The sequence below is a fragment of the Nannobrachium achirus genome (genome assembly GCF_963921795.1).
Source record: "Nannobrachium achirus genome assembly, chromosome: 18".
NCBI classification, from domain to species: domain Eukaryota; kingdom Metazoa; phylum Chordata; class Actinopteri; order Myctophiformes; family Myctophidae; genus Nannobrachium; species Nannobrachium achirus.
In genome coordinates, this window is record NC_137825.1 from 16,814,166 (window position 1) to 16,826,299 (window position 12,134).

The window sequence follows — 12,134 nt, forward strand, 5'->3', positions numbered from 1 at the left end:
CACTCGATTCTCCATAAAAATTACAAAGGCAAAACACAGGGAAAGAAACCTGTGGAAAAAATGCTTTTGCAGGAAACTTCCAGGAAAAGGGCAGTAAAGCATAAAGACTTGAAACGACACATCTGTATGGATATCTCTGTATCTATCAGTCCTTGTCCCTGTTTGAGCGGTGCTAACCATTCTGTCCTCGTCCCTTTTATGCCCATGGAGATCCCTGATCAATATTAATCCCATATCTTGGAATTCCCCTATAAGATTTTTTTTTTAAACATTTTTAAATTGTTCAAATAGCTGATCTACAAGCTCACAACGTATCAATGTAGATCGGTTATTTAACGTATTTTAAAATGTTTTACAAAATAGTAAAAAAAGGGTAAGGGATATGGGATAAGGCATGGACGAAAATTGAATATAGTTATCTCCATACAGTGAGATCCGTGCTCATACACACAAAGCAAGACGTAGGTGCCGCTCAGAAAGGGTTATAATAAATAAAACTAGAAACTAGTAATTGCAAGTGTGGTTGCGGTGACATGAATCACGAGGAATCTGCTTGCTGAATTGCGTCTTACCATTTATAATATATATAGAGATGCCAAGTGAATGAAGCATGACCAGAAGCTTCACTTTTCTGTTGTGCTAACCCAACCCTATCACTCCTGTCAATCAGAGATCAGAAAAAGGTTAAAAACTAATAATTATATATATTGTGATGTCAAGCGAAGCATGACCAATCGTGGACATTACATTGGACATTACACAAAATCTGTGCAAGGTCTGTGCATTTCAGCCTTACAACCTGGATAACATCACTCAGAAAGTTTACAAAACACAGGTTCACTTTGCCGGGAAAATATTCTCTGACTGAATACACTCCTTTTCCCTGTGGTGCATACGGTAGAATATATTGATGGAATGTGAAAGACTGAGATAGATGGACGGCTCCAGCCTGCATGATGTTAGCCTGGGTTCCAGCCCAACTCATCCCCACCCTTAATATGAGCAACGCCAGGCTAGCATAATGTGGCCTTCAATGGTGATTTGTACTGATTGGCAGAGGTCTGCTATCGTTGGTGTGCAGCACAGCTCGCAACCAAGTATAAATCAGACATTATATGCCAAAACCGAAACCTGGCTTGGTGGAGAGCTGGGCACATGCCTGGAAAGCATAGCCAAAGCTGAGGGGCTTCTTTGGGGCCGTAGGCACACTTGGGCCTGCTGCCAGCATCAGCTGGGGTGTGCCATAGACCATAGGCTGTGTCTTTGTTGCCTGTTCCTCCTCTTTCCTTAGGGCCTCTGAGGTTTCTAACTTGTCAACCTTGCCGAGGTACTCCCTCATGACCTGGATGAAATACGGCATACAAAAGTCTGTGATGCTGTGCCTCCACGCCATCTCCAGCACCACGTCAGGCCGCATCAGGTCGTAGCAGGTGAAGAGGCATGCAGCGAAACACTCCTTCTTGTCCTCCTGTACGAACCAGGTCAGCAGCTCCTCCGCCAAATCTGCGTCCTTTGATTCTGATGTGTACAAAATGGCATCCTTGTAGAGTTTGTCCTTCTTGCAGAGCTCCACACTTTGCTTCCAGCGGTTGCTGCTCTTGAAGAGATAGGCGGCAATTCTCCTGAACTCAATCAGCTCGTGCTTCTCCAAGCATTGGGCCAGCAAAATGTTGTCAATGTTGTCGTAGGTATCTATTGATGTCCTCAGTGCCTGATAGTCCTCCTCTGCGATGAACAAGTTGTTAAGTGCTTCATTGATGGATTTGTTGTTCTGATTCTGTAATGACCACAAGTAGGGCTTGACCAGAGGCATCTGTTTCATCTTGGTGAAGAAGTTGATAACACGGGAGTGGTCCAGACTGGGGGACAGCACTATGAGCAAGTCATTCAGTAACAAAGGCTTTAGCTCCAAATAGAATTGGATTGCTTTATAGTACAGCTCCACGTTGGCCACCTTGGTGATTATGTCCTTAAACTGTCCCTCCCTCCACGCATCTGTTGCATTGTTAATCATGGTGATGATGGCATTGTCAAACTCCTCATACTTGTCATACAGGAAGACCAGCTCAGCCCACAGGTGGGCCTGCTCAGCTGCCCGCAGCACTTTGGGAATGTTGATGCGGGACCAGAATAACTCCAAGTGCTCCCGCATCTTCTGGGGCTTGAACTTTGAGTAGAGGATGGCCAGCTCTGTGAACATGCCCATGTGAGCACGCTCAAGCCCAAGTGCTGCCTCCAACATGGTGATCAGCTCCTTGAAATAGCCACAGCCCTGGTAGTATTTGATGAGGTCATCCAGCTCGTCTGCATGAACCACAACATTGAGTCCACACATATGTGCTAGTCTGAACTCCTTTCCATGTACACAGGAAAAGCACACCTCCTTCCAGGTGCGGGTACTGTTGGCCTTGCGGGCCGCATCCACGGCCGCCTGGTACTCACCCAAGTGCACTAGAGTCAAGGCTAGCTGCCCAAAGTTGGAAGCGTTGTTGTACAGCAATTTCGCTGCCTCATACATTTTCACATCATAGCACCGGTCACCGACCTGCTGGATGTGGCCATTGTTGGGTCCAATGATGAATTCTTCCAGTTCAGCCAGACGGTTGGTCTTGGCCAGGGCAAAGATCAGCTCTGTGTCCACATAGGAGTCTGTGGCCTTCTTACGGGCCATCTGTAGGAACTTGACCAAGTCCTCCCAGTTACCGTTCTGATCTGCAGCCTCTACCACCTCCATGTATGAAGAGGGGTCGTTACCTTTGAAGAAGGAGTCAATGGCTTCCTTGACTGCAGCTGTGTCGCCCTTCTGCAGCTGAGCCTTAGCCAGCAGGCTCCATACGGCTGGCTCATTGCAGCGTTCCGCAAATTCATATGCCCGATCCAGGTTGCCAATATGATCGATCAACACTTGCATAGCAGATGTGTTGACATTGAACTTCTTGAAGATGGCAAAGGCCTCTTCAAAGAGTTGGTTGTTGATGGCGATATTGGCAATGTCTGGGGCATCATAGTTGTCCAGCTTGTTGATGTACTGCATCACGTGCGTACGTTTGGCTTTAAATGCCGTCAGGATCAGCAGGTTCTGAAGGTTTCTATGTTCATTGAAGACAGAGTTGTGCAACAAAATCTTCTCCAGCAGCCCGATGAGCTCGTTGGGCAGGTCTGCAGTCATGAAAGCCCTGACTGTGACTGATACCTCCTCTGGGTCCTGGGTCTCAGACAGAGCTGTCTGGGCCACCTGATCGATTAGTGGTCTTCTGAAGAGGTTGGTCTCGACCAGCACACTAGCCCACAGCTCAGGGTCCTTGCGGTGCACAAGATAGCGGGACAGACTCTTGAAGAGGGAGTTCTCATTGCACACATTGATGAGTTCCTGGTCACACTGTCCTCTCTTGTAGGCCACGTAGGCCAGGTGAGGGTCTCTTTTCTCACAATATTTGCCCACCACACAACTGTTATAATGGGGGTTCTCCAAGAGGAAGCATTCTGGGTTGTTGTTGCTGTCAATGTAGATCTTAGCCACGGCATTGTGGGTAGCTGGCTCTTCGCAGCCTTCATGGATACGACTCTCCAACCAGGGCAGGAGAAGATTAAGTCTGTTCCTCTTCTCCATCTCAGCCACCAGTTCATCAGTGGAGAACTGTCCTCTGACACCCAGGATCAGACTTTTGATCACATCTTCAGAGCAGTCCACATCAAACAGACATCCAATCACCACAGGTAGACGGCTGGGATTCACTTTCTGCACATAGAGCTCAATGTGTTTCTGCAGGTTGTTGCGGTGGAGGTAGAGGACTAAGTCATGGACAAAGTCAAAGCGGTCACAAACAATGATGAGTGGCTGCTGGTCGGTGAGCCTGGCCTCCTTGAGGAAGTTCTTGATGCGCTCAGGGTCGTAGAAGTTGCTCTCCTTACAGATCCGCTCCACTTCTTTGATCTGGCCCGTCTTGCAGGCTGCCTGGATGTACTTGAATTGGACTTCTGGGTCCTGGCTGAAGTTCACAATGGAGCCCAGGAAGTAGAACAAACCCTCAAAGCTCTTGAAGGACTCAAAGAGCTCTGTCAGAGATTTTGTGGAAAGCTGCTCATGGTACTTGGAGGCTACCTGGACACAGATTTGCAGGTTCTGGCGGATGTTTGCTAACAGCATGGCCCTGAGACACTCCAGAGAGTCTTCCACTGACAAGGTGCTAAAGAAGTTCACCAGCCACTCTGGATTGAGCAAGTGTGTGTGCACTATGGTACGTTTAATTTCATACAGGTCAGTGTAGTTCTCAAGCGCCCTCTGCAGGAGACCAGCTTTTTCACACAGCTGGGCAATGTGGGCACGCTTGTAGTTGGTGAACATCTTCTTCCCCAGGATGGTGTCAGCAACCTGAGGGGCATGCATCAGGTTAATCTCCAGCAGACGAGTCTGCAGTAGGCCCTCTGTGGGTTTGTCATTCTTCAGGGCATCCAGGAGGAAGGAGGTACACTGCTGTATCAAGTTGCACTCCATGAACACATCCACAATCTGTGTGATGTCAGCCAGTGGCTCCTCATCTTGGACCAACATCTGGGCGAACTGCAGGCCCTGCTCTGGATTGAGCTGCATCACTTTCCTTAGCAGGAAGATCCAGTCTGGAGTGTAGACCACCTTCTTAGCATACAGGACAATCTTGGTGAACTGGGAAGTCTCAGCAAAGCACTGGATGACCTTGTTGGGGACGTTGGCCCTCAGGTATACACTGAGAGCCAAGGTGGTGTCCACTGTCTTCACAAGGTCACCCAGCTCCTCAGAGCATGCCAGCTTTTCTTCTTTCAGCCACTTCTCCAGCAGCTGCTTACGTCCTTGCTGGAGTACAGGGCGGCACAGCTCCAGGGACTCAAACCTGTTGAGCTGACCCTGGTCCAACAGCATGCCAAAGTACTGCAGCAAAGGAGTGGTCTGGCCTGGCTGGGCCGGAACACTCTGGAAGCGGCAAATTGTGTCTGGGGTACGCAGGATACCCTTTGGAGCACTGGCAGCGACCTTGGCTGCTTCAGAATAGTTGCCACTGGCAAAAAGGTTGTTGAACTTGCTTGCAAAGAGCTCCCCTGCACCAGTCAAATTGTTGTTCATGGCTATGCGCAGGGCCAGGTCTGGGTTCTGCAGCACATTGGTGATGTAAGGTATGATGTTCTCCTCCTCCACACACACCGACAGCACCTGTCCCTTCCTATTGACACCGATGATGCCGGCGGTCGCTTCGTGTGGCGCAGTTACAAAAATAGTCTCGCTGCTGATACGGTTCATGTAGATGCAGGTTCCTGTCTCCAGGTCATACAGGTGGATGTAGCCATATTTGGTGATTAGGAAAACTATGCCCTGCTTGGAACTTATTTGCATGGCTACTGGGAAGTCATTCTGAGCCTCTGGTGGGAAGAACACATCCACAGCTTTCTTTGGAAAAGGTTGGTTGCCAATTGGAGGGGTGCCCACTTCAATGATGTGTAGTTTACCTCCATCCTGCCCTCTAACGGCAAAGCAGAACAGGGTCGACTCTTCTGTGTTCCCCTCCATCTTAAACTGTGCGAAGCTGGCAGCATGGCCTTCAATGTGCTGAAACACCTTCCTGTCTACAGAGTACAACTGCATGGCTCCCACCACACGATTCTGTTGGGCTGTGATGCCAACAAGCAGGAGCCACTTCTGCTTGGTGTCCGTGCGGTAGTTGATGATCTGGCAGCCCGCCAAACTGGAATGGATGTCAAAGACTTTGACGGGTTGTGAGTCGCCCTCCATGTTCCAGTGATAGACGGTGTTGTCGGTTACAAGTGCAACTGTATTGATGGAGATCCACTTCCAGAAGGTCACATCATCTGTCATGGTGTGAGCCTTCATCCTCTGCTTCTTCTCAATGTCGAATATTTGAAGGTTTTTGCCGGCTTTAAGTGCAAGGACTTTTCTGGCGGGATTCATGATGGCGCTATCGGCGGAGATGGGCCTGCGGATGGGTGTGCTGGGGTCGGCCATGTCGATGATCACCACCTGGGCCTGCTCGCCCACTTTCTCCCTGATACAGATGAACTTGTCCGACTCCATTGTCAGGGTGCTAAAGCCTATGTTTGCAGGATTGATCCCCAGGTTTTGGAGTTGCAAGTGCTCCTGGAAGCGGATAGGCAGGATCTGAGCCATGGCGATTTCTTTACTTTCTCTTATTCCTCCTTCTATTGCTGATAGACTAGGGAATCTTCACTCAGATCTAGATAGCCAGCTAGAGAACTGTTTATCTAAACCCTAAGTAACTTCTAGATGTATTCTATTTTATTAGTAGTACTAGTATTTAGTATAAATATTTATTTAATCATTTTGCATAGCATGTTAAGTACAACTACCACAACATCAGCAATGTGCCATGCTTATATATGTTTCAGGAAGTAAATGTCTCTTACATCATATCAAACTAGACAACCCTAGACCAATCAGTGATGAACTCACCTTTAGCCGGTAATTAACTCAAATTGTTTTTAACTACCTTGGTCAGCCGGATACAGCACTGATCACAGTACTTGCACGCTTTGCTGGCGCAAAATTAGGCCATATATGGCCACAAGTGCACAAGGCGCAAGCTAAGTTGGCACCTCAACAGAGTACAGTCTAGTTTGTAATGCGGTTGAAGCTGGTATCACAGGCCTAGCCTCGTAAGCCGAACTGTCGCCTCTCACAATTTTCAAAAGCTACTGTCATACATTCTGGAAGCTTTGAAAATGATCAAGTGAAGCCTCCTCCACACTTCATTTTTGTCTTTAAAGTCGTGCAAATGTATCATCATAATATAAATCAAATCATCGAAGCATATACTGTAGATCTCGCTGCTTAGCAGAAATGGAAATTGTAAAGATATTTGCCAGACCCATGAAATGGGTAGGCCTACATAAGCAAATGTCGGTCTGTCCGGGTTTTCTATATAAAGGGTATATATGATGATGACATGATGATGACATGCCTACAAAAGGCATGATGTCATAAATGATGATGACAGACAGGGGGTCTGGCACAACCAGGTTGACCTGGTCTAGTTTTAAATATATTTTGAACGGAAACAGAAATGACAAACAGATGACAGCCTCCTGCTTCGGTGTAGTTCCAGACTCTATGTAGCTTTCGGAGATGTCGGAGAATGGATGTCTGGCTACGACAGATAGACTGGCTATCACAGGCCTAACCCCCTAACCCAAATATTACAAGAAAAGCCCTAAGCCTGCCAGTTATTACTTGCACCAGCAGAGCACGCAAGTAGGGTTATGAGTTCTGTCTCTATGTGGCACCAATTAGCCAATGAGGGAGCAGCATTGACAACATTAGCCAATGAGGGAGCAGGGCCTTGGAACCCTGTCTGTACGCCAATTGGCTAATTGGTTCATACAGACAGCACTCATCACACCACTTGCCATATTTGGCTACGAGTGCACAAGTGCACAAGACGCAAGTTGGCACCTCGACAGAGTGCAGTCTAGTTATTAGTGTGATTGTTAAAGGCAACATAAGAAGTGAACCTGTGTTTTGTAAACTTTATGACTGATGTTATCCAGGTTGTAAGGCTGGATATCATGGACATAATGTCCAATCAGACACGATTGGTCATGCTTCGCTTGACATGACAATATATCATTCTGACCTCTAAACAGACGGGACATACAGACAAAGCCAGATGTAGGAGCGGTTAGCACCGCACAAAAAACATGAAATTATATTTCATTAGATTAAAAACTAGAACTGCACTCTGTCGAGGTGCCAACTTGCTTCTTGTGCACAAGTATGCCATATATGCCCTTTTTGTGCACCAGCAGAGCACGCCATAAGGTGCGCTCACCACTGGCGATGCCAGTGACATCACCACTGGCATCACCAGGAATGCTGGTCCCTCATTGGCTGTTAATGATGACGTTGCCAGAAATACTGGTCCCTAATTGGGCTATACGGGCTTAAACACAGACAGACACCGACATACCTAAGTTTTCAATTTCAGGACAAAATGCATATATAACAAATAAAAAACGTAAAAAAATCATGAATATAGCAGATCGCTTTTGCCAGCATACACCTAATTGCAAGCATTTTTGCCTAGCATGTCCAATGCGAAGTAGATTGGACTACTTAATGGTACTCCAGGCTAAGAATCCCCCCCAGAGCTATACTGTAGCTCTGAAAGCCTCTTACCAAGTTGCATGGAAAAAAAGTTTAATATACAACAGTATTATTTTAACAAAATGTATTTGGGGTTCGTCTCTCTCTCAGGGGTCCTTGACCTAAGTAGGTCGGGAGAGGCTTATTGTCAGTATCAGATAGACCCCTGGGAGATGGAATTCTGAGGTTTTGAGACTTTTGAGTGGTGCTCCTCCAGTAAGGAGCTAACCGCTCCTACATCTGGCTTTGTCCGCTTGTCCTGCGTCTGTCCGGGCACCCAGGGTCACATTGGCCAAGCTTTGCGGGACGCTTGATGAAACTAGAAATGGAGTTCCTGAAGAAACTGCATGGGCTTGCTGAAAACACGCACAAAGTATATTATGGGCATTACAAAATGTGCATATCCGAATTCTGGGACAACATGCACAGGTGCAGAATACCATTTATATTACTACGGATTCCATAGTGTATCAGGAGAACCGCTCACTTAACGCTCTTTTCCCCCCTTTTTTCTAGTTATGGCTATTTAAAGTTATTGCAGCCCTAATGGTAGTCTGAGTATAAATTAAAAAAGAAGACAACGTGCTCTAGAACAATGGGCTCATAGGAAATGTACACATCCCTCCTCAGACGGACCTTCGATTCAGCTCAATCCCAAGAAGGAATATAAATGGTAATACAGAATTCATTTGCCATAGGACTTCACTGGGAAACCTTTTTTTTCTTCTAATCTCAAAAAGAATAACAATTCCAAAAAATAAAGCTGAACAAGTTGAAGTTTGAACGAAATTTGTAGCAAAAAAAAAAAGAGAGACGAGTCCCTGTAAGGGTCACTGTTTGATAGTAAAGTTTATCTATCTTTTTATTTATTTTCTACAACATATCAGCAAAGATAATTGTCAAATAAAAATATGCATAGTTACACAACACAAAAATGTTCACTAATAGCAGTTGTAAAGGATGTGGCTCCACGACTGCTGAATTAGTGCTGAATGTTCAGGTGTTGTGTACTCGGTCAAGAATGCTTTGCAAACGCATCTCTTTTTGTGCTGCTGTGGGAGAGAGTTTCCATGGCTTTTACACAGAACAGTGTTGTCATGTGTTGGAGTTACTTGTGTATATTCAGGAGTTTTTCATTGTCAAACAGCGCAGAGGAGGCCTTTTCAGTGATGATGTTGGTCACAAAATGTGCCTATATACTGTACTGTATCCACCAGAAATAGTTTCTGAGAACAGACTTGACAGTTCTATGTAAGACCACAGTACAAATGCCATCCAGCTGTAAGACAGAACCGGAGGATTTCCTTATAAAAAAAGAAGAAAAAAAGAATAGAAGATGGAGGGACCAAGACTTAGTTTAATATGCAACAGAGGGGTCCCTGCTTCATCTCTGTATCAGCTAAGGGGTCATTAGCCTGGGGAAAAAAATACCCCTTTTCTAGATCATGGCTTTGAAAGCGAATGAGAGTGCTGCACCCAGCGCCAGTCCCAGGGCCAGGAAGAAGACCATAATGGCTCCTGTTGTCTCTGCTTCGTGCTGTGCGACCTTCTTGGGTCCAAAGCACATGCATAGGCTGGCCAGGTATCCATTGGAGAACGCGAAAACGATCATGAAGAGGATGTACCAGGCGTCGTGGCCAAACCACACAGGTAGGTGGTTACGAGGCTGCACATTACACAGCATGAACAGAGGTAAGAAAACCACACGTAGACCCACTAGGACGGGCAACCAGATACTGTCCTCTCCTGGCCACATGTTACAAACAGTAGTCAGGCTCCTTCCAATGGTGTCCATCACGTTGAAAAGCAGGAAACAAGAGACGGGTATGAAGTACTTGTCCCAGCCAACTTTGGACTTGACGTCCACTGTGATGGCTGGGAATGTTGCGATGGTAACAGTGAAGATGAAACACACACACATGGCAATCACCCAGATCTGTTTGAAGATGGCAAGAACAGAAACAACTGGCTTGTTCTCCTCATAAATCTGGCTATCCACAACAACTGGCTTGTTGTCATCCTTGTCTGCAGTCAGACTGACCACAACAACTTGCGTGGTCTCCTCTTCAGTCAGGTTTACCACATCAACTGCATTGTCCTCTGATGGCTGCTTCACCTTCTTTAGCAGGTCCTGCTTGTTCTCCTCGTCAGTGGATGACCTGGATCTATTGCTCTCCATGTAGTACTGGAAAAATTCTATCCCGGGCAGTGCAAGGCAGGAGAAGATTGCCAGTAAGATGACTACGCAGGCCGTGATGAAGTAACCAAAGGCACTGTCCTGCAGATCTGAGCCTGTGGCCATAGCACAGATCATGGAGAACGCAGCGAATATGCCGGCCAGCCCTTGTCCAGTCATGATGGGCATGGTGTAGGACGCAGGTAGCAGCCCTGCCAGTCCAAACAGGCTACCCTGGAAGACCGCACCAAACGAGTTGATGCAGATGATCTTGACAATGGTGAGACAGAAGAAGGGTAAGGGTGCCATCTCCACCTTCACCAGCACGGCCGTCAGCAGGAAGAGCACCATGACGACCGCCAGGCTGCCTGTGATACGCAGCTTCTGGGGAATCCTCTGGTGTATGAAGGAGTTGAGGCAGGTGAAAATAAGGAGAGGCATCATGGCGGACAGCGTCATCACGTTGGGGAAGATGGATTCCAAAACCCCAGTCCCGTTTTCTGCATCTGCATCTTTCAACCGAATTTTGAAGTACTCTGTTGCTGTCATGAAAAAATTCCATTGCAGCAGACTTCCCAGGCCCAAGATGAAGAAGATTATCCACACTGTATGATACCTATCACTCGGTACCTTGGTTGCCATTTCGAGGATTTGAAACAGTGTCAGAGAGGCGTGCGTGTACCCAGCCTATATTTGATTCTGAAAGTAAATGCCTCTGACGTCATTATTCTTGACCAATCACTGAAAAGCAATTGGTTATTCTTGACCAATCACTGATGTGTTCACATTCTGTAGTATGTCCACTATTTCCATAGTGACATTGACCATGTCATTGACCATGTCATTGACCGTGTCATTGACCGTGTCACTCCAGGTGAAGTACGTTGTTGCTGCGTTGAAAAAGTTCCAAGACAACAGACTTCCCAGGCCCAACAAGATGAAGATCATCCACACTAATGCATTCGATTTTTCCCTCTTTCCTTCGTCAGCCATTTTGAGGTCTGTGAAATTATGTATGTTGAGTGTGTGCGCCATGCTTATATTTGATTCTGTAAGCAAATACCTCTGGCGTCATATCAGTCTTGCCATGGGAAAACCCTTGAAAAAACACAAGGTGACGCTATCCAATGGGAAAACCCTTGAAATAACAAGAGTGACATCATCAACTGGGTGATGACATCACCATCATCACCATCAACAGCCAATGAGGGACCAGCATTCTTGATAACGTCACCATTAACAGCGGCCTGATATAAATTACAAGGCGCGCTATGCTGGGTGACGTCATAACATCAAGGCATGCCCGTCAACAAGTGCAACCTGATATAAATTATTTATGTACTGTATGTACTGTATGTATGTGTGTATGTATATGTATGTGTGTGGGTGGGCAAGTTAGCACTCTGTCGAGGTGCCAACTTGGCACCTTGATATTTATACCAGGTTGCACTTGTTGGTGGTGACGTCACCAAGAACTGTGCTCCCTCATTGGCTAATGGCCCTGCCTATACTGTCGATGCTGTCGATCAATGGCACCGAAAGTAATACTTCCGCACTACACTGCTGGCGCAAGTAATAATTCGTAATAATAAGTAATAATTCTATATAAATTACAGAAATCCTGTCTGTCTGTAATACATTTTATTTATATTGCACTTTTCATTCACAGGGAATCTCAGAGTCCTACATGGTAAAAGAAACACAACGCAGCCGAACGCAGTAACGTCAAAAGCAAGGTTTAAAAGCATAGTTGGGCCCGGCTGCTAAGCCTGACAGCGCGTTCGAGTCCCGATCCCGACGACCCTTGCTGCG

At 46.5% G+C, this 12,134-nt stretch overlaps 2 protein-coding genes across 2 annotated transcripts; both read right to left on the bottom strand.

The window, feature by feature from the left end:
- Window positions 1–1,111: 1,111 nt before the first annotated feature.
- LOC308302921 (clathrin heavy chain 1-like) lies at window positions 1,112–6,154 on the bottom strand (the record flags this gene model as incomplete). Its single annotated transcript, XM_080747239.1, has 1 exon — window positions 1,112–6,154. The coding sequence occupies one exon, from the start codon at window positions 6,152–6,154 to the stop codon at window positions 1,112–1,114; it is 5,043 nt and encodes a 1,680-aa protein (XP_080603365.1).
- A 3,430-nt stretch (window positions 6,155–9,584) lies between these two features.
- LOC308303629 (equilibrative nucleoside transporter 1-like) lies at window positions 9,585–10,964 on the bottom strand (the record flags this gene model as incomplete). The annotated part of the gene is made up of 2 exons (XM_080748061.1): window positions 9,585–10,133; window positions 10,227–10,964. The coding sequence occupies 2 exons, from the start codon at window positions 10,962–10,964 to the stop codon at window positions 9,585–9,587; spliced, it is 1,287 nt and encodes a 428-aa protein (XP_080604187.1).
- Between the last annotated feature and the right edge of the window lie 1,170 nt (window positions 10,965–12,134).